This window comes from Neoarius graeffei, chromosome 20, assembly GCF_027579695.1.
Source record: "Neoarius graeffei isolate fNeoGra1 chromosome 20, fNeoGra1.pri, whole genome shotgun sequence".
Taxonomy (NCBI): Eukaryota; Metazoa; Chordata; class Actinopteri; order Siluriformes; family Ariidae; genus Neoarius; species Neoarius graeffei.
Window position 1 is genome coordinate 17,388,473 of NC_083588.1, and position 25,295 is coordinate 17,413,767.

The window sequence follows — 25,295 nt, forward strand, 5'->3', positions numbered from 1 at the left end:
CTGCTCTGGATATGTTGTACGTTGCTCTGGATAAGAGCATCTGCTAAATGCCTGTAATGTAATATAAATCTGTCTATGTGCAGTCGAGACATAAACAAATACATCATTGAGAATGAACAGATACAAATATGAATAGGAGGTGCACTATTCGTCTTTCTAAAAGATGTTCTAAAGAAAGCTTGCCACAAAGGTTTTAGAGGTGCAGCATGAAAAAAAAAATCACTCAAATGGGAGGTTTTCACTTTTATGTGAGTACCATGTCCGGTGGTCAGATATGAAGCTTGTGGAACAAAACAAATACCACATTCATTAACGTGACCATTCATTCATCCTTAGTAACTGCCTGGTCAGGGTTTCCATGGATTAAATTATCCAACTGGTTTGTTTCTATTTTTGGGAAACAGAAACAACGAAATTCATTAAAAAATTCCACACATTTCTTATGAAGGCAAGTGATGCTGTCAGAGCCAGAATTCACACATCATGCTGACAGTGCTGCCATTTCTACCTCTGGGTTTTTTCCGTGTTTCTGGTGCGCTTAGCAGTAGGGTTCGTATTTAATCAACTTCCAGGTTTAGGCCATGCCCACTTCAGGTTTAAATCCGAATACAGATACACACAGAGATATTTGAAGCACTAAACGAAAACAGAGAGTGGCAACGCATTACACCCGTAGAGCACATGCTTTGTAGGCAGGATGAAGAAATACAACTGTGTACAAGATATGTATTACAACTCCTCTTTCATTTCATTGTCTACTTGTTTCCATATTTCAAATAACTGAACTGTTTAGAGTCTGTAAGAAGAATGTACTGACATTTTGCAATCTCCACTAGAGTGGCGTGAACTAACATAAGTAGAAACCATGCTCGAATTTATGCAACATAGACAAGAAAATAGCTTCAAACCAGTATCCATCCTTTGGCGGGAGATTATAAAGGAAGCTTAGACTGAGATAGTTCAGAACCTGAAGAAGACCTACACTGCGTTTTGGTTATATAGCCCAGCATATGCTTAAGAACAAGATGCAAAAAAAAAAAAAACCAAACACTTCATTGAGCAGCAGTAAATGAGGACGAGAAGAAAGGGACAGTGGCAGTTTTTGAAGGAGATTCAGAAGTAATCCCACATCAAAGGCTCATCTATGGCGTTAAACCTTATCCAGCTCTTCAAACAAAACCTGGCATCTGACTTAACAAGGGCCTGGACTTGAGTGTAGTGGCAAGCAAAGACATGATACACTCTTCTGCGCACTACACAAACTTAGCACAGACACCTTGATTGTTTTGAATTGTTCCAAGCCTTCATCGTCTGTCAAATCAAGGAAATTGAATGACACAAACATCTACAAAAAAAACCCTATCATTCCACACACAGCAAGGCTGGGATTCAGCCCAGCCCTGAGGCACCGAGTGCTTCTTTAGCTGTAATCATAACCTGGCGTTGGGATCCGCCACCATCACCACACCCCAAGCTTTCCCTTCCCTTCTGTTTTTAGAATGTTTTGCCCTTACCGGATTTCTGACGCCTCTCCTTTTAACACCTCTCTCTTTTTTTGCCTCTTCCTTGCAGTACTTTACCTTCAGACACTATTAGTGCCTGTTTAACATAAGCATTATAGGAGCACTTTGATGTGCCTCCTGGCAATCGCCCCCTCCTCGGTCCCTATTCTGCTTCTTCCCTATCCTTATTTATCCTTTGCTTCTTTCTCGTTCTCTTTTCCCTGTCCCTATTTTATCTGTAGCTTCCTTCTCCTTCCTTTCAGCCCCACCAACCTTGTAATTTCTGGTTGTTCCCACTTTTCACTCCAAGCTCTAGTTGTGTTTTTCCCCCTTTCTTTACCTGCCAAACGGATCTGTCAACAGGGTTTCATTGTGTGGTGGAACCAGTCTAGAGCTGTGCTCTCCTTGGAGCAACAAAAGCTTGTGGCACAATAGTCGAAGTGGGAATCAGAGATCAGAGTCATCCTTACTCACTCATAATTGCAGACTGACAGCCAAAGCTTTGCTTAATACCAACTGCCAATCTCGTCCAAAGTGGGGAAAATGGAACAGTTGGTTCAGCAGTTCCAAGAAAAGTTACCAGTTTATTTTCTGTTTCTTGAAGAGCAACAAGAGGCACCCTTAGACCTACTACCTAGACCTTTTGGTTCCTAGTCTAATGCTTCTGATTTAACTCATAATCGACTCAGTCATCAGCTCCTGAGTTAAGCTATGGAACTCCTTAAGGTAAGCCATAGTTGATGGTTAGGTAGTAAAGGTGTATAACAGCATTATCAGTATTAATTAAGGAGTGAAGTTTGTTTAGAAAAGATTTGCTACAAATACAACCACCTAGGGGCAGCACGGTGGTGTAGTGGTTAGCACTGTTACCTCACAGCAAGAAGGTTCTGGGTTTGAGCCCAGTGGCCGATGGGGGCCTTTCTATGTGGAGTTTGCATGTTCTCCCTGTGTCTATGTGGGTTTCCTCTGGGTGCTCCGGTTTCCCCCACAGCCCAAAGACATTCAGGTTAGGTTAACTGGTAGCTCTAAATTGACCATGAGTGCAAATGGTTGTTTGTCTCGATGTGTTGGCCCTGCGATGATCTGGCAACTTGTGCCTCTCACCCATAGTCAACTGGGATAGGCTCCAGCTTGGCCACAACCCTGCACAGGATAAGCGGTTACGGATAATGGATGGATGGATGGACAACCATCTAGAAACTCACTAGGAATTTAACAACGCTTGTTCAATGGCTTTTAAATGGAAGGGTTAAATACAGTATTTGGTGAGAATGGCTTACTATTTTTCCCTTGGGGGACCAATACAGTAAATCTATCAATCTTTTTGACCACTGGTTTCACCTTCAAAGCACAGGAAGCAATAAAACTTGAGCAATGCTGAAATGAGAAGCCAATTAGAAGGAAAGTGAAGAGAGGTGGGTAAGACTTGCTTCACTTTTGACCACAGGATGCCAGAGTTGAGCCTGGCATTCCATTCAAACAACCCTTGGCAGAGCATTACGAAAGCTGGGAGAGGGCTTTACAGCTCCCACCGCTTTCTCTCTCTCTCACATACTAATACATACAAGCAGACAAAACGGGGCTCTGGTGGCCAAATTATTGCTGCATTTACAAATTTTCAAGAAGGAAGCTAATTAAAAGGCTGATAATGGGGACGATTATGTCAGAGATTTCTCACCAGGGTCTAAAGTGATTCATTAAGGCCAACACATTGCCTGGTTTCTGTGTTCCAAGGGATGAATCCAATCTTCTCAATTATCCCTCGAAAGAGGTCTGGCTGGTAACTGCAGGGGCAGTGCTAGGGGGTGACAAAATAGCATTGGCCACCCTGGTGGCCACCTTAGAATTAATAAAACAAGCTGTTCATTCATTCATTCATTCATTCATTCAGGCATGACAGCTTTCAGTAATCATGTCATTCCTGGCAACTTTTTCAAAAATAAGCCTGTTCTTTTATTTACATTTCATACATAAAGAAAGAGAGCAGCATGGTGGTGTAGTGGTTAGCACTGTCACTTCACAACAAGAAGGTTCTGGGTTCGAGCCCAGTGGCCAACAGCGGCCTTTCTATGTGGAGTTTGCATGTTCTCCCCGTGTCTGCGTGGGTTTCCTCCTGAGTGCTCCGGTATCCCCCACAGTCCAAAGACATGCAGGTTAGGCTAATTGGTGGCTCTAAATTAATCATAAGTGTAAACGCTTGCATGTTTCTATGTGTCAGCCCTGTGATGATCTGGTGACTTGTCCAGGGTGTACCCTGCCTCTCGCCCATAGTCAGCTGGGATAGGCTCCAACTTGCCCACAACCCTGCACAGGATAAGTGGTTATGGATAATGGATGGACGATTGTGTAGAAAACAGGGTTGCCAGAAAAACTGTTAATCAGAAATCTCTGGCTACATTTAAACTAAACAATATATCAGCTCAAGCTGGATAAACAATACCCTATCCATATCCATTTGGGTGATCTGGCAACCCCAGTAGAAATGTGTCTTTTTCATTAAAAAGGTGATGCCCTTTTTAAACTTTCACCCCACACTTGGTCGCTTTACCAATTCCACAAACTAGCAAACGTTCACGTATCATACAACTGGGGAGGGTGAAGATGAGCATGTGCTTCCTGTGAAACATCTGAATCCAGCCACCACATCTTTTAAAGCTACTTCTCATGTTGCGTCACAGGGAAACATAACACACTTGGAGGAAAACATTAACCACTCTCTTTTCTGTTACCGTTGAGCTGATCGACACGGGAGAGAGTAATGCTATCTCTCCCACCAAGACATCATGGCCAAATTTGCTGTCTCAGATTTCCAAGTACAGATGGTCTGCCATTGTCAGGATTCAAACTTGCAATCTCCTTATGGTAAGATGAATGCTTTTTCTGTGTTGCCACTTCAGAAAAAGTGAAACAAGCACATGTAGCTACAAGAAGATCCGTGCTTGTGTCCTGCTTCTCGAAGCAGCATGGAGACCTAATACAAACATGAAGAGGCCACAGAGAGCGAACCTCTCTCCCTTGTCTTTCAAGTACATCCTCAAAACAGTGATCTAAAGCCTTTCCCACAAGCTACTATGCGAACGTGTAGTCTCGTCCTGCCAACGGGCGACAAAAACATTCAAAAGCTGAAGGTTCCCACCTACTGTGGGAGGTTTAAAGGGTTGGAGTTGAGCTTGAGGAAACATGAGGGCTGCTTTTTTCTGGGGAAAGAGTTATGGTTTGGGAATTTGTTTCTCATGGTGGTGATGATGGTAGTGGGGTGTCAGGTATATAATTAAATTCGGGGATGATAAAGTAGGTCTAAAATCAGCTTGGGAGTCCAAGTTAGCTATGGAGTGAAGTGAATGAGCTGTGAATAATGTCTCCGCTGGGGTAACAACCTGTGTATGCTTTAATGAATGCGATTAATGGCCGATCAGGGACACCACTTTATGATGACCTCCGTGTGTTGAGATTCATCATGCTTGCAGTTTCCTGACTAGGGAAAGTGGATATTCTACAGAAACAGAATTTCTAACCCAGAAACTGAAGGATGATCATTTCTCCATCTCCACTTCTCAAAGGAGCAGATTTTTTTTTGGCACCAGTCAGCTGGGCTTTTTACTTGGCCCCACTACAAATCAATACAAAGTTGATGAATGGAGAAACATTTCTATCCTGATGGGAGTGGTCTCTTCCAAGATGACAATATCCAAATCCATAGTGCACAAGTGCTCACTGAATGGTTTAATGAGCATGAAAATGATATAAATCACATTATGTGGACTTTATAGTCCCAAAATACAATCGAACACTGATGGGAGATTCTGGGCTGAGATGTTAGACAGCGTTCTACACCATCTACATCATCATCATCGTCAACTGAACGAATGTCTTTTGGAAGAACGGCAAAGTTGTCCTGGAGGCTCCAAGTCATCCAAACAGCTTACCAAGACACATTATTAGATTTTCCTTTTATTTGTGGCCCATCTATATATTTTGTGATGTTGAAACAGCTTCGATTTATCAGTCAATCTATGTTCCAACCCTCAGATATGGTCATGAGCTTTGGATAGTGACCAAAAAGATGAGATCGCGGATACAAGCGGTTGAAATGAGCTTTCTCCGTAGGGTGGCTGGGCTCACCCTTAGAGATAGGGTGAGGAGTTCAGACATCTGGAGGGATCTTGGAGTAGAGCCGCTACTCCTTCATGTCAAAAGGAGTCAGCTGAGGTGGTTCAGGCATCTGATTAGGACGCCTCCTGGGCGCCTTCCTTTGGAGGTTTTCCGGGCACATCCAACTGGGAGGAGACCTCGGGGTAGACCCAGAACACGCTGGAGAGATTATATATCTCGTCTGGCCTGGGAGCACCTTGGGATCCCCAGGAGGAACTAGAAAGTGTTGCTGGGGAGAGGGATGCCTGGAATACCCTGCTGCCACCACGACCCAACTTCAGATAAATGGAAGAAAATGGAATGGTAAACAGCTTGGGGCTGTTATTTCTCAAACAGCACAAATGTTTCATGCCATGCAAGTGCACCTGGTGATTTTTACAGCACAATCAAATCACAAACTATCCAACCATCCATTATCCATAACCGCTTATCCTATGCAGGGTCGCAGGCAAGCTGGAGCCTATCCCAGCTGACTATGGGCGAGAGGTGGGGTACACCCTGGACAAGTCGCCAGATCATCGCAGGGCTGACACATAAAGACAAACAACCATTTACACCTAGGGTCAATTTAGAGCCACCAATTAACCTAACTTGCATGTCTTTGGACTGTGGGGGGAAACCGGAGCACCCGCACACAGACACGGGGAGAACATGCAAACTCCACATAGAAAGGCCCCCGTCAGCCACTGGGCTCGAACCCAAGACCTTCTTGCTGTGAAGCGACAGCACTAACCACTACACCACCATGCCACCAATCACAAACTAAAATATACATATTTTTCATTTTCGGGTTCATAACAGTGTTTGATAACATCCTTAAGTGATGTCCATGATCCCATGATGATTTCATCAACGTTTGTTAGGAATTCACTTCTTACCGGAGTTTCTTTATTTTATTTCTTTTTCTATTTTTTTCCTGTGTTTTTGTGTAGTTTGATGTTTGTTTGAGTGTTTTGTCCACCGGTTGTGGTGTAGCTCCGGACCTAGTTTGGGCCTCGGTTCCCTCCAGGCCTTGGTTCGCCGTGGGCAATGCCTGCACTCCCAGCTATGGACCGCAGTGAGCTCGTTGCTCATTTTACATCGTGGTTGTCCAGCGCTCTGCGCTTTAACGCTCGGCATGATGTTCCGAGCGATGTTGCTCGGTGGTGTCACGGCGGCTGTGCAGGCGGTTTGGGACACACCAGCGCTGTGCGTGGCGGAGCTTCTCTGCTCGCTTTGTGGATCCATGGCGTGGTGTTCTGAGCGATGTTGCTGACGGCGTCATGGCAGCGGTGCTGGAGATGTGGGACTTGTTTTCGTGCGCCTTTTGGTGGGACTGTGGCTGCTACACCACGGGAATTACATCCTGACCCCTACTTGGTGGACTTTTTTATTTATTTATTATCTATTTATTTATTTATTTATTTTTTGTTTATAATTGTAAAGCGTCCTTGGGTTTTTTGAAAGGCGCTATATAAATTTAACTTATTATTACTTATTATTATTATTAATTTTCTCATGTATGGATGTGTTTTTGTGTGTATTTTTGTTTCAGCCAGTATGAACAAGTTAACAAAATTTTCCCATGTTGAATGAAACAGTGGGCGGCACGGTGGTGTAGTGGTTAGCGCTGTCGCCTCACAGCAAGAAGGTCCTGGGTTCGAGCCCCGGGGCCGGCGAGGGCCTTTCTGTGTGGAGTTTGCATGTTCTCCCCGTGTCCGCGTGGGTTTCCTCCGGGTGCTCCGGTTTCCCCCACAGTCCAAAGACATGCAGGTTAGGTTAACTGGTGACTCTAAATTGACCGTAGGTGTGAATGTGAATGGTTGTCTGTGTCTATGTGTCAGCCCTGTGATGACCTGGCGACTTGTCCAGGGTGTACCCCGCCTTTCGCCCGTAGTCAGCTGGGATAGGCTCCAGCTTGCCTGTGACCCTGTAGAAGGATAAAGCGGCTAGAGATAATGAGATGAGATGAGACTATTACCAAGTCAGTTGCCTCTCAGTTTAGTGGAATATTTTGGATTATTATATATCCAGGACACTTTTTTGATGGCATAAAAACATGTATTCTATTCCCTTTTAGTGGGTTTCATTCATTTTATTTTTTTAGCATATAATATTGTTAGCATATCGCTTATCCTACACGTGTTGCGTCACTTTGCCCGATGGAGAATGAGCGTTCAATATGGTTAACGATATTGCACGGTTATCAAGACAACAACATGACATCACACATCGGCGATGTAAAACTCCCACGTTAGTGAGCGACTGTGACGAATTGTAAACAAACATGGCTGCCAGACAGTGTTGTAGTCGAGTCACTAAACCTTGAGTCCAAGTCCAGTCTCGAGTCCCCAGCATTCAAGTCCGAGTCAAGTCCAAGTCATTAAAAAAAAATTTCGAGTCGAGTCTGAGTCGGGCCCACTATTGATCCGAGTCGAGTCCGAGAACAAGACTCCAACCGCACCATTTGATGGTGGCTGTTTCATTAGCATTAGTTTGTTCTTGAACATGATGTATGAACAGGTGAATGTGTATTCTCTTTATCAGGGAGTGCGAAGTATTCTGTCAGAGATGGTTGGGAGATGGATGTAAGTACAGAAGGTACAGAAGGTGTGTTTATTAATACAAGTGAAGACGGTAAACGATCCAGAATGGCAGGCAAAATCATAAAACGGTGAAACAGGCAGTAGGTCGAGTGAGGCACAAACAGGCTATCGTAGACTCGGCAGAATTAAATACGAGAAACAGGAAATCAGGGATCAGGAAACCAAAAAGGAAATAAAGCTCGGTAATGTGTCAGCAACACAACTCAATACTTCGCAAAGTAAGTGTGTTTTCACAGTTTTTCTATAGGCGCGCTGATTGCGCCTTAATCCTGTGCAGGTGCGAGTCGTTTATGGTGCGCGCACGAGAGTCCGCTTGGCGCACTCTCTGTCCAGGGTGCGCCCGAGAGTCTATCTGATGCACACGCCAAGGCGCGCAGGTGTGACACTCTTGCATAAAATTAGTACAAAAATTAATGTAGATATAAATATCTTATGCCAAATTATTATGGCATGTTACAAAAAATAAAGAAAAAAAAAATCAGAGTCCTCGTCTTCAATTTACGAATCCGAATGCAGTTAATGCACGAGTCCGAGTCATCAGCGCTCAAGTCCAAGTCAAGTCACGAGTCCTTAAAATTAAGGCACGAGTCAGACTCAAGCCTGTCACCAGATTTGCTTGGTTATATACAGAAGATTTTGAGAGAATTTTGAAAGAGAAAGAAAGACGCATTGAACACCCAAGAGGAATGTGCATGTATAAAATTAAGAATATTGGCTGGCTTTTTTCGTGGTCTATCAGATATATTCCATTCGGCTATTCGTCTTCGACTCGTTCAATATCATGCTAGCCGAATGGAATATATCTGATATACCACTCAAAGCCAGCCAATATTATTTAAATAGTGTCAGGTTTGACTTGACCTAGAACCCCAGTACCATCAGCTCATATTTGGACTGCTTCTCGTTTCTGAATATGCAAAGTAAATAGGCAACCACAAAGAGGATTCATTTGAAAAATATAAACATTTAATAAAGGCTACATCTCTTCATAATTACAATAATTAAAGTACCAAGTCATCTTTAAAATGATGCTCTATATAATGCATAATTTACATTTATGTGGAACAGAAAAAACACAACAACAACAACAACAACAAAAAAAAAAAACAGAATAGATAACAAGATATCCATAGCATTAAAAAAAATCTTTGCAACATAAACCCCTTTGGAAAAGCAAGGGAATATTACACCCTGAAGCAGGGCAGCACACGGCATGGTATCCATGTAGGCACAGGTACTGCAGTCTAAAACACTGACATTCGTCTCTCCTCCTCTGCTGATGCCAATGCACAACTACACCCTGTCCAGGAGCTCTGTACTTCTCTGTAACTCGGTACACACTCACCACTTTGGAGAGAACTTCCACACTGGGTCCACCAGAACTTCTCAACGTCCTGCTTGTTTCTATTTCAATGGTGCTGAAATGAAGAAAGGCCACAATTTTTGTTCAGTGGGATTAAGACATCAGCGTTGCTGGATAATAATATCAGGATGTACATGTGTTTTTTTTTTTGGTTCTTGTTTTACAATAATGCTCAAGGCTCTTTGCCAAGGTGGTTTGATCCTGTGTAATTCCTGGGCTCAAAAAAATCAAAGGCACTATGATGCGAAATGGGACAAGAGCCCTGGATGCAGAGCAAATAGCGAATCACCAGAGAGGGTTTTGAGAAAACTTGGGTGGTCCCAGAGTGGAAGTGATCTCCTCATTGGACAGCATTAGGGTGTTTTCACACTTGGTCCCTTTCAGCCATCTAACCGAACTCAGATTGATGACTCAGCATTTTTTGCGCATATGTGAACACTCCAACCGTACCCAGACCCCTTTAAAGCGAACCGAACTGAGACCACCTCAGGAGGTGGTCTCAGTACGGTTCGCTAAAAATCAACGGTACGGTTCGCCTAATCTGCGCATTATGAACAAAAAGCGCACCGGGTTCACTTCGCCTTTTTCACTGTAGTTTAACCTTCTTCGTTTGCCGTAGTTGGTCACGTGACTGTAGCAGGGAAACTCAACTTCCTTTTGGAACTTACCACAGCTGCTGGAATACATTTATTTTCCTTAATCCGCACTATTTTGATCAAAGAATACAGCAGGGCAAGCATGGCAGCAGACATTTTGATTCAAGAGAAAATTACCCAGAATTCCGTGCACTGGGGGTCTGAGGGCTCTAGAGGACCTGGTGTGAACAGAAAGAGGACTGAGGCCCCATCAAAGCTTAACTGGACCAGAAAGAGAACCCAGTCCTCTTTGTAATAAATTCACAGTGTGAACACAAAAAGAACTGAGTTCTTTTTCTGTTGGTCCACTTTTTGGTCCACTTAAAGAGGACTGAGTCTGGTTCCTTTAAAGGGGACCAGGTGTGAAAACACCCTTAGAGACTCCTAGCGTTTAATTATAAGGGGGGACTCGAGCATTATGACCATGCATGTGTTACATTGGAAAAAAAATATCTCCCAATTCAACTAAGCAGCTTGTCCATTAAGCTGGACATGGGGCAGGAGGGACATGACAGTTTTAATAAATATTAATATTCTTTTACTTGTTACAAAAGCACAATATAACGTGCACATACCTCTGTATACACACACTCACACATTCACGCACACACAAACACCTGCAATTAACACAACTAAATCTTGGTCAGCAGTCCATGGTGCGGGATGCACCGGCTCTGTAGTGATCCCTCAAAAAAAAATAAAATCCAAAACCACATACAGTCACCCGCATCTTCAGACAGTGGTATACTCATAACGTCTCTTGACCGTGACGAATGATAGTTAAGGTGCCTGATCTCCCAGGCTGCTTTGCTGGAGTCCTCCACCAGTTGGTATACTTCATTGGCTAGTATTCCTTCAATAGCTTGATGAGCCAAAACAAAAAAAAAAAAAAGAGTTTTTTTTTTTGTGTGTGTGTGGATATATTAAAATTTCTTTATCTTTGAAAATACAGGTCTATGTAGAAGTCCGTTTCTTCGCTTGTTGGCCTCGAGTGGCAAGTTAGAGGATTGTTCATGTGTTCACATGAGGAGCTTTTTTTGTTTTTAGTCTGTTCGTTCCACTTTTCCCAGGATTTTGCCCTCGTACATGGGAAGGACGGTGCCGTCGTCCCACACTTCCTCGAACACGGCTCCGCACTCAAACTCGTCGCTGGCCTTCTTGAAGTAGTACCTGTGCAGAGAGAAGTGGCACATTAAGGGTTAGTGCTGTATCATTGAAACATCTGCCCTTAAATCATTTTTCAGCGGGATGGCCTGCACCCTACCCCCTCGCCTCAGGTCTCGAGTTCGTTTGCAATTATTTGCCCGAGTCAGCAGGGAGTCTTGGAAATGAGCTACTGACAAGAGGCTCGAGGCAAGCAGCCACTGGTAGCGCGTTGACATACAGAGGTCAAAAAGAAGCTCTATGCCTTCCAACTTTCGATGTTACTCTAAAGAAGCAAGAAAGATGCTTCTGATCTTTCAAGGAAGAGGTATGGCTTAAAAGGCCTGAAGGGTAATTAAAACACCCCCTGTGACTCTCGTCTTGGTTCTTGCATTGTTGTATGAGCAAAAAAAAAGGGGGCTTTGCTCTAAATTAGAGGGCGGCTTAAATCCTGACGTCCCTCCTCTCTCTTGCTTGTCGCCAGTGCTCCTGTCTAATGGTGTCTAATTGGGGCTGCTGTCAAATGAAGGGCTTCTTTCACAAAGGTTGATATTTTGGGTGCCAGCAAGTCTGCATATCACCACACACACACACACACACGCGCGTAGACACAGGCTCTTGCTTTCTCCTCATTCTTGGTTAATAGAGAAGATGGCTCTCAGGTTGATAGTGCTGTGACCTGGGGTGAGGGGATCGTATCATCCCCATGAGGAGGTCACATGCTCCATTCCCGACCCGACCCTCCTTCGAACGGAAGCAGGGGAGAAAGAGAGGAGCGAAGCAAGGGGTGGTTGTTCCAAATAATTAGCTCTGTAATGGAAAATGCCCCCATTCGCTAACAAACGTGCGCTGTGGTGCGCACTCGAATTCCAAGAGCTAACTTTTCGTTTTATGAGTGGACTCCACCAAGTCATAAAAACAATGCACATAAAACAAGGATGGATGGGGTTGGGGGCGTGCGACTTCCAGCAAACAGTTGGCAGAAGCTATGGTATGGTAATAAAAACAAAGTGGGATGTGTTTGCCGTACAGGAAAGTTTCTCGAAACAAGAAGCATCGTTATTTTTCCGATCGTCTTTGTGCGATGCTCAGGTTGGACAGCGCAAGAAGAACAGCCCTTACTTGCATGAAAAAAAAGAGGAAGAAGTGGGGAAAAGAGCGCAAGAGAGAGAAGTCTTTCCATTGGAACACATTTTATGTGGCAAGATTCTTCTCTGAGCAACATCTGGCACCAATATCGTCTGGCAGTGCTGGCAAGTACTGTTCTTTGTTGAAATGCTGCCATGTCCCAGCTCCACACATTTTCTGCTATTAAAACCATCAGCTTTGAAAAAAAAAAAAAAAAAAATCAGTTGGCCTTGAAAAAAAAAAAAAATACAAAGAATGTGCAAGGTAGGAGAGCTTTAGTTCAGGAAGAGGACTACGTATTACACCTGGGACACTGACTCAGCCGATAAAAACTGTAATTAAGCGCGTACATGCTTCTTGCAGGAAACGCTTGGTTTTTATTTTGAGTGGGCTATTTGAAGAGTCAACTGACATGCAACTAGAACAGGACAAAAACAAATCTGTCCTTTGGTGTCAATGCAAAAAAAAAAAAAATCGATAGCTTATGTAAACGCACATCCAGTGCATGAAAGCAATGGAGCTTGATACAATCGCTGAAGAATTTACACGAGTCTTAGTGCATGAAATGAAAGACCTGGGCTTCAAAGACATGCTTATTAAGTGTGCCTTACGAAGAAATCAATACCAGATGTGACCAAATGGCTCCAGTTAAAATTCCCTCTTTCCTTTTCTGTACACCCACTGCATCCCCCCTCCCCTTCTCTTCCCTTCCCTTCCTACCACCAACTCCAGTAAACAGGCAGCAGTAAACATTCTCCTCTTACACACAACAGCAGAGGCTGTTCTTTGAGCGTCTAGCTTGAGCATGAACCACTTCAAGCTCCCTGAAACCTTTCAAGGGTGCCTTTCTTCTCCGTTACCTTCAATTACGTACAAAGGAAACACATGGCCTACTAGTTTTTGGGTGGCTCAAATTCACCAATCGTATCGAGTCATCAAGACCCGGGAGAAGGAGCGAGTGTGTACCTGTAGTTGCCTTTCTTGCGGAGCTGCTCTTTGAAGTGGCCTAGGGTGAGGCTGTGTGTCTTCATCATGCGCCGGTAGGGGATCTCCTCACCACAGAAGAAGTATGTGACCACAGTTTCATTGGCATGGCTGCCAGGAGGCTTCTTTGGCTCTTTTGGGCTGTGGGGAAAGACGGAGGAGATGAAGGAGGAGTGTGAGAGACGACGTAAGTGCACTAACGTTCCCGACATGAATCACGCTGCCATAGCTGAGCAAAACGTCCGACGTTCAGGATATGTCTTTTAATACTCTAATTTTCAGACCAAACACTGATAAAATGAACCATTTCACTTGAGAAGGAAAAGACGCGAGCTGTAACAAGCTCACAACAACAGGCTTTCTTGGTGTGCATTGTAGCATGATAGATTTAAAAAAAAACGGGCTCGATGATCACATTCCACACACATTTCCAGAATACTTACTGCTCTGTTTGAAGAGCCTGGCTCTGGAGAGATGCAGCTCCAGTCTGAACAGGCACGGCATGGCTCTTTTCTCTTTGAAGGCCTTGTGTTGTATGCCTGATGATAGAAATTGAGAATGAAGATATGATACGTGCGTATCAGGGCCAGAAATATGACGGTTTGCGAGAAAGAGCCTCACCTCTGTTTTGTGGGTTTGGAAACCTCTTCCAGCCGTCGGCGCGCTTCCTCCAGCTGTGCCAGGGTGTTGGGTGGAGGTAGAGGGGGCATGGCTGGGTCCTGGATGAACGGATGAGCAGGCTGGTGGGTGCGCAGGTGCCCAGAAATGCCTGCCCCGCCCCAAGTGTGGGTGCGTGCTGACTCGGAGCCGTAGAGCTTCCTCGTGCTCTGAGTGCTGTGGGCATCAGGTGGATGTTATTATATTATCATCACTAAAGACAAGCCTGGATGGGTCAAGTGGATTTTGAGGGTGGCATGCTTACTTACCTGTGTGGCCTGTGCCTGGCCTGGCGATCGCTCTCCAGGATCCACTGCCAGACATTCTGTGAGCGGTCAGCGCTATCAGTGGGCAGCTGGAGGGTGGCACTATCTGCACTCTCGCTGCTCACCTCTTCACCTGACCTACAGAGACGCTTGGGTAAAGCACTTGAACATCTGGAGGAGAACAGAGGAGAAAGGAGGTATTTAGAGGTGATATTTACATACAACCATCGTGCACCGCAGAAGCGGGAATAATGTCCCGTCAGCTGCTACTCTGAGTACTAAAGGACATAGTCGAAACCCAAAGGACGACTCACCCTTGGCTGCCATCGCCGATGCTGTTTCCATGTTCAGGGCCCAGGCTGCGGTTGCGTGTGTATGGCGACGGACAGCACTCGGGCACGGTCGGACACATGCCCTGCACCCGCCGTGCTGCCTCGGCCTCGATCTGTTCCTTGCTCTTGGGCACCGAATGGTGATGGATGTAGTGGTGATGGACGTGCTTGGAGACAAACGTTTGTCCAGACGGGTAGGCAGGCAGAGGCACGGTGCCACCCACGGGCCTGGTCATAGGCCGGGGTTCGGGTGAGCGTGAGCGAGGTGAGTGGCGTGCTACTCCGGGCGACTGGCAACCAGGTGTCCTGAGAACGCGTGAAAGATGCTCATCTAGGATGGCCTGTGGGTCGTCGTCGCTCGAGCGGCGCTGCGAGGAAGACGCGATCTCCGACTCATCACGCTCTTCCTCCTGCATCAAGTCATAAATACGGTGTTAGACAAGTCCAGTTGGCCTGCAGTCAAATAGCAAAACCGCCAATAAACTTTCATACGCATGAGAACATCAATTGTGGAACCTATAACTGGTATGGGAGGTGAGACGCCACTGCACACTGACCTCCTGGATCTGCTGCAGTCTCTCCTCCAGTGAGCTCATCGTCTCCCGTTCTCTCTTCAGCCTTTCGAGTCTGGCGATGAGCTGAGCGGCGAACGCTGCTGGCTCCATCGGGGTCATGTCCTTTGGTGGCCGCCGCGGCCTCTACATGTGACAAAAATACAGCTGTTATTGCTTTATTTGTGTCGTTACAACCATGCAATTGCTTTTGGCAACACCGCAGATGAATGAGGTTGTGCCAGTGACACATATTAAACCAGAAGCAACAAAGAGAGAGGCTTGATTCACACAGCTGCCCTCTACCTGAGTGCCTTTTCCATACACACACTGCGCCTTTCACCGCTGGTGTGAGCAGTTGGTCACACTCTGAGGAGCCTCAGCTTGCTCTCTCTGTAGTGCCACCAAGCCACTTCAAAGAAGCTTTGGCAAATATCAAACGCACACCAGGGCTGGGAGCGACAGTGGCTTTACATCCAGGAATAAAAGTCACATATCAACAGGAGAGGAGGGAGAGAGAGAGAGAGAGAGAGAGGTGGAAAAACAGAAAAAAGGAAAGGATTAAAAGAAGGGAAAGGAAGATGTGGAGATGAGTGGGGAGGCAGTGGGGGGAGATAGTGTGGGGTCAAACAGAGGGAGATCAGAGAGGCCAAGGTAATTTATTTGCCCACCACATGCTGGGCACTTCTGAGCTACAGTAGCCACATTATGTGTTCAGGTGGGCGTATATGTGGACATGTACCCACATATCTATTCATTTACGTTGGTTATTTTTGTACTGGTGTGCTTTTATTTGTTCCTCTAATTACTCCGAGGAGACGTGTTGGTAACGCCACGGACCTATCACACCCAAACCAGAGGATAATCTTTCTTCAGGAACAAGGAGAATGGAAAAGTTGCAGATTGCAAAGACATAGATCACCTCGTGTATTATGCGCAGAGCACGTACACAACTTTCAAGTTTGTTCGAACCGGTCAGACTTTCTTTGCTCGTAAGACAAGGCACTTCTCAAAGCTGCTCGGTCAGCACAGAGACAAGACAACACCAGGAGCGTCCTCTGTCTCACACTCCCCATTGAGGGAAAAGAAGTGTGTGTGCGTGTTGGGGGGGTTGTGTTAGTGCAGCGCTGCTGGATGCTGTCACTTTTCTCCAAACTGGTTCCATTCATCTAGTGATCAAAGCAAGGGAGTAGATTTTGGTGCCCCGGGATAAAAACAGGCTCATTTAGAAACACCTTATTTACATCAACTTGCTACACGACTGCTTTGAGAGTCGCTGTCTTTAAAAAGAAAAAAGAAAGTGTGGCTGTTTCCAAAAACTAGTACAAAGAGGTCCTGAAGATTTCATTTTAATCAGCTGTTGAGGTTTCTGTGTGTGTGTGTGTGTGTGTGTGTGTGTGTGTGTTAATATACAGAAGAGGGAACTTACAGGAAAGGCAGGTAGTGAGACCTGGCCATTCATTCTCATGTTCCGATGCATCTCTCTCTGAAGCTGCTTCTTGCTGCCCAGTTTGTACGGCGGGATCCCGTCACTGCCAGGAGACAGAGCGAATGAGCACAAATAACACACATACACCCCGTTTACTGCAATGTAAGTTCGACACATTGCGCCAGGCTAGCCTCAAAGGATTCAGTGAAGGAATCTGGGGCTTCCTAACTCCTGAACACCCGGAATGACACTGACGTAGCGATACTAGTTTAACCACAAGCTTAACTGGCATGAACAAAAAGCAACATATGTCATCGATGATTATACAGCACCCCCGTCGAATGCTTCCGCTCTCCAAGCACTGTCTTTTCTCTCTCATAAAACTTTTTGTTTTTTTTTTAAAGCTTGGACACTTTCCTCAGCTTGAGCTTTTTTTCTTGCCCACTTGGAAATGTCTGACCTAGCCCTGAATGCTGTCTCCAGCGTGGCTTTGAAAGCTCACAGTCATGTGCACAAAGCCAGAGCTCCAATCTTCATTTGGCAAGCAGCGCTGCAGTCAGCCTCTGATCTCGGCAACATCAAAAGGCTGGTTTGTAAGATAAGGTAATGTTTGAAGTCGGCGCAGAAGCATTCCCTAGTGTCCAAGCAAATCCATAAATAAGATATAAGCACCCCCCTACACACACACACATTCTTCCCATGCTCCCTCGCTCTCTCATAATCTAGAAATGAGATTCAGATTTGCCGTGCCTTTTAACTGAAATAAAAAATGAACTATTGCGATCAACACAGTCCCCAAACAAACAGACGGCTGCATTTCGCCGCCTGCTTGCCTAACCCGCAGTGATGAAAGAGCACAATAGCGAGTAGTGAGCAAGATTGCGGGGAAAGATGAATAAGGATGAAAGAAGAGAAGATATGGCTTATTATCGGCTTTAAAATTAGCTACTGAACAAATATTTGCGATTTCCATCGAAGCTGATTAGGACGTGGCGGTGTGAACCAGGGTGTAGAAGTATTTCAACACAACTCCGTGCTGCACAAAACAACAACAAGTCAAATTAAAGCTAGAAAGAGGTTAGTTGTGAACTCCAAACACTAGTTTAAAAAATTCTACACATCATACCACAAAGAAACGCAACCAAGCTTGCACTATGACCCCTGCCAAAATATTAATCTTCCGAGTTTAATCGGCCTGGCCTTCTCACACTCACACATACACACTCCCACAAGCTGTGTGTTGGCCGGCTCTTTGAGGCATCAGGGGAACAGAAGCTGGCCTCTTTCATTGGCCTAGCTTTATGGGGATCGCCTATTCACTTGGGCAAGTAATTTTCAAAGCAGCCAGCCACCCTCTTATCCCCCTAAGCTCGCCTTCCTTAACAATGGGCTGAAAGCGATTCGCTTAAGCCTTTCATCCACCATGCACTTTATTCCTCACTCCCTGCACTTAACTATGCGCGCGCACAATTGGCTCCTATTGGCAAGCACGCATGGGGGGTGGGGTGCGCCGAGCTTCGGGTGCGTACGGATGAGGTTGGAGTTTAGGGCTGAAAAGGTAGTGGAGGTCGCCCTAAACTCAGAGTCTCCCAGGTGACGTGCTCTCGTGCTCCAGAAATGGCTAGCATCTCATCTGGATGCCTCCGTGCCAGGGCTGATCAAGAAACCCACGCCATGCAAACAAGCCCAACTTGCTTTCATTTGCTGCCAGCTCGTCTCAATGAGCATCTTACGGTCCACATGGCCAGCTCTCTCTCTCTCTCTCTCTCTCTCTGCTTCTCTTTCAGGCCAGGAGACAATAGGGATGGGCGTGGACAAGAAATAATGGTGGCCACTTGGTTTTAGCAAAGCACAACAAGTGAGGTCTCTTTGAGCAGGAAGAAAACCCCTGATGAACTCAAAGCGATCGGAAGAGGGGGAGGGAATAATAAAAGCGCTGCTTCCTGTGGCCGAGTTTGCAGACACTGGTATTATTTGAGCGTGCTGTATTTCCCAAAGACGGGGTGCAATGGAGTCTTTTCCAAAGCCGAAACGCCAGAGCCAAATCCCTTTGCTACGGTACACCAACGCATCGGAGACTCTGCACATTCCTATTAATAAACATCTAAAGAGCCAACTGCCAAGCGGAGCATTATCTCTTCTTTACCACCTTCAAACAATACATCACCAAAATAGACAGGCCATGTTCTTATTCTGTCACAACTGAAAGCAAACATCGCTCACAGTGTCTGGTGTTGTTTTGTATGTTGTGCACTGTTTTCTTGCGACTATTTACAAAGACACAAAGCAGACTTACACACTGCTGTCAGTCATTGACATGGAGTCGTCGGTCATGGCGTCGCTGGAGATCTCGCTGTCGTTGGCACTGGTGGTGGGGGCGAAACTGCAGCCAGAGGCCACATGGTACGGGTTGGCAGGATCGCAGCGCCTATATGACCTGGACAGACACAAAGGGCGTGTTAATAAGTTCCTGTTCCAGTGTGGTACGCTATTCCAACCTTCTAGGATTGTCAGTTTATTTGAGGATGGATGTCTTTGGATTCAATTGCTATATAAATAAACTTCCCAGCAAGTCGTGCCTCTGTGAAGAAAGGCATCAGGGGTTGGGGGCCATGAAGTCAGCTCGCGGGGTTTCTTTGCCTTTCATGTGCACTCCACACCAAACCCTTATGCATGAGTGAGCTGGGTTATAGTAAGCCCTGTAATGCAGTTTTATAAGCTATATGGTGTGTACGTCCTCAGAAATACGAGCTTTGCGGCTTTTGTGGCAGTCAACCACTTGGACCTGCTGCCTTAGAAGAATCTCCATCGATCTGTTTTCTTAAATGGTATTCCTCCTCTTGTCATTTCTTTCTCTCATCTCCTTCCAACATTGTGGCATACTTCTTCCAAATACCCACCTAGTCCGTCCTTCCCTCCCTCCCTCCCCATTCCTCTATCCTGCTGTGACACATTCTTGTTTCCCTGAAGGACAGGAAGAGAGCCTGTGCTTACTCTGAGAAGAAAACCAAAAAAAGGACAGGGAGACGGTGAGAGAAATGGAGGGAGCGCACAAAACTCAAGGGAGAGGCAAACAGAAACAGCGAAAGAGACAGATCTAAGAACTTGTAGTGAGTAAGAGACCATGAGCGAGTGGAAAGAAAGGAGGAAGTGAGGAAGGGGAAAGGAGGGCCTCCTTTATGAGAATGCCTACTGGCAGGAGGGCTGCGAGGAGTTAAACAGCATGACTGCGGACAGAGGCCCCAAGTCAGACCTGACCTTTGGAGGCTCTTGCAAAGAGTCAGGTATTTAGCACAGCTGGGCTTGCATTTTCCCCTCCCTGCCGCCTCACCCTTTCATTCATCCGTTCTTTCATGAGGAACCCCCCCTTTCTCCTTCTCGTCCCTTTCTCATCTTCTTTTCCGCTTAGAAAGTATGCTCGGGCTCCTTCCGTGGGATTTTCCCCCCCCTTGTCTTTGGCAGATAAAAGTGGAGAGGGAAGTGAAATCATTGGATCGAGGATGAAAAATCAGAAACAGAAACGACGATGATGATGATGATGGCAACTGGCTCAGCAAGCGAGTTGCTGCGGCTTGTTTTTTTCCGCAAATAACTTGAGTTCGAGGGCCGACGGAGAGAGACAGAGAATAAGAGAGGAAGTGAGAAATGAGTTCCACATGGCTCGGATGAAAACAGCCCAGATGCAGATGCCGAGAAAAAGAAAGAGAAAGACCAAGGCCATCTTAATAAAGATTTCAAATCTGTGGAAAAAAATGTGGATTCCCCCCCCCATCTAACTTTGTCTTATCAGTATTCCAAAACGCCTGGAGCTTATCTACATGACCCTCAGCGAAGGGGCGATTGAGATGAGATGAGATGAGATGAGATGAGATGAGATGAGATGAGATGAGATGAGATGAAAACTTACTCGAGATTCCCCTCCTAGCAGAGCTATTAGTGGATAAACATTAGTCTGGCACCTTTGCTCATTTACAATGCTAAACCAGGCCAGACTTTACACACAGAGGTTGTGCTAATTAGCGCTGCTCGGGCGAAATGTTAATGTTAATCATAGCGCACAAGAACCAACTCTTAATTACAGTGTAATAACAGATTCCAGACTTTCAATTAAAAGTTTAATAGGTCACTGGGCTTTTCAAGCATCCCACAGGGGAAGTTAAACTGTCCGTAGAGGATAGCTACAGCCGTGCAAGACAAGTGCTCATTACTTAAACCTAACACTGACTAATCACTAACAAAGCATTCGACTTGTTAGGATTCTTCATATTTGGAACGAATGACACAATCGGCTCCAACCCTTTGATGTCCGGAGGCGGATTTGCTCTGAAGCTCCATCCATCAGCGGCGCGCTTTCAAAGCACCGGAAGCGAGCACGCGCCAGCAGAGTGCGCGAGCAAGCGCGCGCGTTTCACTCCTGAGGAGAAGCTAATGCTAATGAAAACAGTCTGAGGGGAAAAAAAACAACCTCTTAATAGTTAATAAAAAAAAAAAAAAAACTGCTAGCAAACTTTATTCTCCGACTGCTGTTGCTGAGGAAAGAGAAACTTTGGGAAAGTCTCACCTGTAGTTTTTCTCCAGCACGTCCACGGTCCTGAGAGCAGGAGCAGACCGCAGCGCTTTCGCCGACAGTCCGACCACAGCCAGGGCTTTAGCTTTAAAGTCATTACAACTCCATTCCTCCTCTTCGTTTAGAGTGGGTAAGTAGCCGCACACGAGCTTTAGACTCCCGAGCGCACCGGGGCTGCTGTGAGTGGGGTTTTCACCGCCGCTGCGCACGTACTCGAGGTATATGTCGGACTGCAAGAACGTCTGGTACGCGTTCTCCTCCATGCTGCTCTGGATCTCAGTCTGCGCCTGGTCGAACATGGCCGAGTCAATCTGCTGTCGCTTCACATTGTCCCGGATAAAAGTCTTGGTTGCCGGCTTTAAGCGCCGTCCAACAACGCCGTCGGCTTCCACGTAGCGCTTGTAAATGGCTTTCGCGACGCGCAGTGTCTTTCCGTCCTTGAGGTCCATTTGGCGGAAGCCGTTACACGCGAACCAGAAATCGAGCGCGTCGGCGCACCGCTCGCGCTCCAGAAAAACCCGGAAAAGGCGCGCGCCGTCCTGGTCGCCTAGCAGCGAGTGCAGAGACTTGGTCCAGCGCGCGAGCGGCGAGTCTGGTGAAGCGCTGCCTTCTGGCTCTCCCAGGCCTTCCTCGTCCCGACGCGTCGATTTGGCCGTTTCCTTGCCTCTCAGCGCGGCCATTCTGCTTGGCAGTTTGCGGCTTTTGGCTTCTCCTTCTTGGCCCGGCACGGGCGGACGCGGAGCATCTTCTCGGAAGCTCGTGGCCACCGGCTCCGAAAGCGCCCCGTTCATGGCTGCACGGCTTGTGGCTCCTGAGCTCGGCTCTAATCTCCCTCCAACTCTCGCTTGAAGTTAGCAGGGGAGCACCTCTGTCCGGCTTCTCTCTGAAAACACACACAAAGTATTGATCTAATCAAAAGCAGATCCGCCCCAAACTTCAAAGGCAGAGCAGAGCGCGCACACACACGCACACACACACACGATCTTCTCAGGAAGGAGAAAAGCGTACCATTCTCACAAATCTTATTTCAGCACCACTTTCCGAGTTGTGCTATAATCACTCACTAATTAACCTCGAGCTGACGTTACAGTTAATTACTATAAACACAGCGCAGCAGCTAAATCGCTCTCTGAACACGTTACAACTTAGCCTTTATATCTAGAGGGTGTGTGTGTGAGAGAGAGAGAGAGAGAGGGGCACTGTATCATCACATTAACGCCTTCGTTTAAGTAACTTACGATCAAAAACAGATCCCAACCCAAACTTGTTGACCTTCTCTCCTCCTGCCAGCTGGAAGATTTCTCAGGCTTGAATTTCTCGAATCCTTAACACACTTTCTTTTTAATATTTGCATGAATCAAAACACATCTCCAAGGCACACTATACCACGGCTCTATGAACAGTTTGAAACCATGGCACTTTGCAGCAGCCTGTTCTTGCGGAAATAATGTCCCCTGAACAGCGTTACAGTGTCATCAGGAACCCCGAGTCCCTGAGCAGAACCAACACGGTAACGTGTTTCCGACGGGTTTAAACCCAACAAGAACACTACTCGTACAACACAAACAAAACCCAACCGAAAATAACACTTAGACTGACTGGGCTCCTGGACACACACAAGCACAATCCCAGTGAATTAGTGCACGAACACAGACGCACAGTGTTCGGGTTAGAGCGCAATCTTAGCAGCTTTAACTCCAGCCTGCTTTTTTCCTTTCTTTTTTGCAACTTTAAAGAAACCGCAGAGCACAATAATAATAATAACAACAACTTCAACCCACTTTCATAAAGTCCACAGGAAAGTCTCACATCTCAGGGGGCGAAATTCCATACACACACACACACACCGGGATAATGAACAGCAAAAAAAAAAAAATGTATTCGAGTCGACTCTTGCTAAAATGGCTTTAAAACCAGGTATAAAATGGAGAAATGAGTCTCTCAGCTTTCTCTCAAGTAAAAAGCACTGGATTGGACGCAGCCACGTTACTTCAAAGCGACTGAAGCGCACATCAAAGCGGCCCTGTGGGGCCAAAGCGAGGAGAAGAGCACGGAACTTACCATCGACCCATGAGTTCTGTTCCCCCACAAACTCCAGCGCTTTCCACGAGTCCGAAAAAAAAAATAGTCCACTATTATCCAGTACAGCGGCGCTCCTCTCCTCTCCTCTCGTGTTTCCGATCTGTTCTTTTGTTCTAGTCGCAGAAAGGAAATTTAAAAGCGATTTTCTCTCCGCGTTTTTCCTCTAGTGTTTCACGCAGCCATGCCGCACAGCACATCTCCTGTAGGCTATTCCAATATGTACTGGGCTCAGGGTTTAAGAGCGGACATCAAAGTCAGAAGCCGACAGCCTGGTCCCGAAAGGTACATAGAAACAAATGCGCCTGTTGGAAAAGAGGAAAAAAAGTAGACGCGTCAGAGCGACAGAGCAAATGCACCAAATGTATACAGAACCCATAGAGAAAGTAAAAACGCGCATACACAGATTTTAACTTGACGTTTAGTTCGCTCTCAGAAACTTTTCGCAAAACAAAAGTTGCTACCAAGTTGCAAGGACCTTATCAAAGGCGAGCGATCTTGCGCCAACTCCCCGAGGCTTTGGAACGTCAGGAGTAAGTGATCTGCCGCCCCAATAGCGTTACATCCCTGCGATCCTTCTGTTGCTACACACACTTTCAAAGCACACAAGTTTACTTTAACCCATTCCCTGCCGAAATGCACCGCAACATGGAACACGGTCGTTTAAAGCAGCGGTACTCAAACTTTTGCAGAAAGAGGCTGGAAAATAAATTCACTACAACCCTGAATATTGCTTTATTTTATTTACTGGACTGAGAGACATTTCCAGTCATGAGATTTCTATACTGATTCTTTTTGTTGAGTTAGAAGAACTCAATAACACACATCGTAAGTTTGATAATGATGGGTTGTGATTCCCACCATTACGTATTATTGACGATGATTGTTATGCAAAAAGGGTTCAGGAACTTATGAGAACACATGTATTGTATATAATAATTTACTTTACGGGCGGCACGGTGGTGTAGTGGTTAGCGCTGTCGCCTCACGGCAAGAAGGTCCGGGTTCGAGCCCCGTGGCCGGCGAGGGCCTTTCTGTGCGGAGTTTGCATGTTCTCCCCGTGTCTGCGTGGGTTTCCTCCGGGTGCTCCGGTTTCCCCCACAGTCCAAAGACATGCAGGTTAGGTTAACTGGTGACTCTAAATTGACCGTAGGTGTGAATGTGAGTGTGAATGGTTGTCTGTGTCTATGTGTCAGCCCTGTGATGACCTGGCGACTTGTCCAGGGTGTACCCCGCCTTTCGCCCGTAGTCAGCTGGGATAGGCTCCAGCTTGCCTGCGACCCTGTAGAACAGGATAAAGCGGCTAGAGATAATGAGATGAGATGAATTTACTTTACAGGCATTTAGCAGACGCTCTTATCCAGAGCAACATACAAGATTCTTCGTTTGCAACCACATGACCAAAGCTGCTTGCGTCACTGACTGCCGCCATGTTGGAGGATATACAACACACACACATATATATAGGACCTTATACCTACTTTTGCAGCCCCCTATATTATATAGGGCTGCAAAAGTAGGTATACAGTCAAGGGCATAGGTTTGGTATTAACATTGGTGGGGACATAAACCCAATGCCAACCCCCAGTGGTGCCAAATTCAGGTCAACATTAGAGGGTCACAATATTTTGTGTTCCACCAAAAGAGTATCCATCAGCTCTCCAAAGTCCAGACTTTTCAAATTTGAAGTTCAGAACTGTAGTAATTCATGAATAATAATAATAATATGCAATTAATTTGATTAATAGGCCATTTGCAGGAATTGGTCACGTGTCAATTGTCCCCATGCCCGTGGTGGGCAAGCCAACTTGACGTTCCTTGACAACCATAAGAGTTTGACTGGCAATGCGACGCGATCCATTTCTATAATAGCTGTTTTTACCTTTTCTACTGTCTTTTTTGACCCGAATTTTCGTGTGCAC

At 45.9% G+C, this 25,295-nt stretch overlaps 1 protein-coding gene across 1 annotated transcript; it reads right to left on the reverse strand.

Annotated features, from left to right (window-relative positions):
- Positions 1-9,183: 9,183 nt before the first annotated feature.
- axin2 (axin 2 (conductin, axil)) lies at positions 9,184-23,833 on the reverse strand. Its single transcript, XM_060901354.1, has 11 exons — positions 23,356-23,833; positions 21,289-22,177; positions 19,024-19,164; positions 16,728-16,830; positions 15,305-15,445; positions 14,730-15,157; positions 14,419-14,586; positions 14,114-14,326; positions 13,936-14,031; positions 13,475-13,633; positions 9,184-11,407 (listed from the first exon to the last, which is right to left on the reverse strand). Exons 2-11 carry the CDS (start codon positions 22,083-22,085, stop codon positions 11,281-11,283), a joined length of 2,373 nt encoding a protein of 790 aa, XP_060757337.1. The 5' UTR covers positions 22,086-22,177; positions 23,356-23,833; the 3' UTR covers positions 9,184-11,280.
- Positions 23,834-25,295: the final 1,462 nt, after the last annotated feature.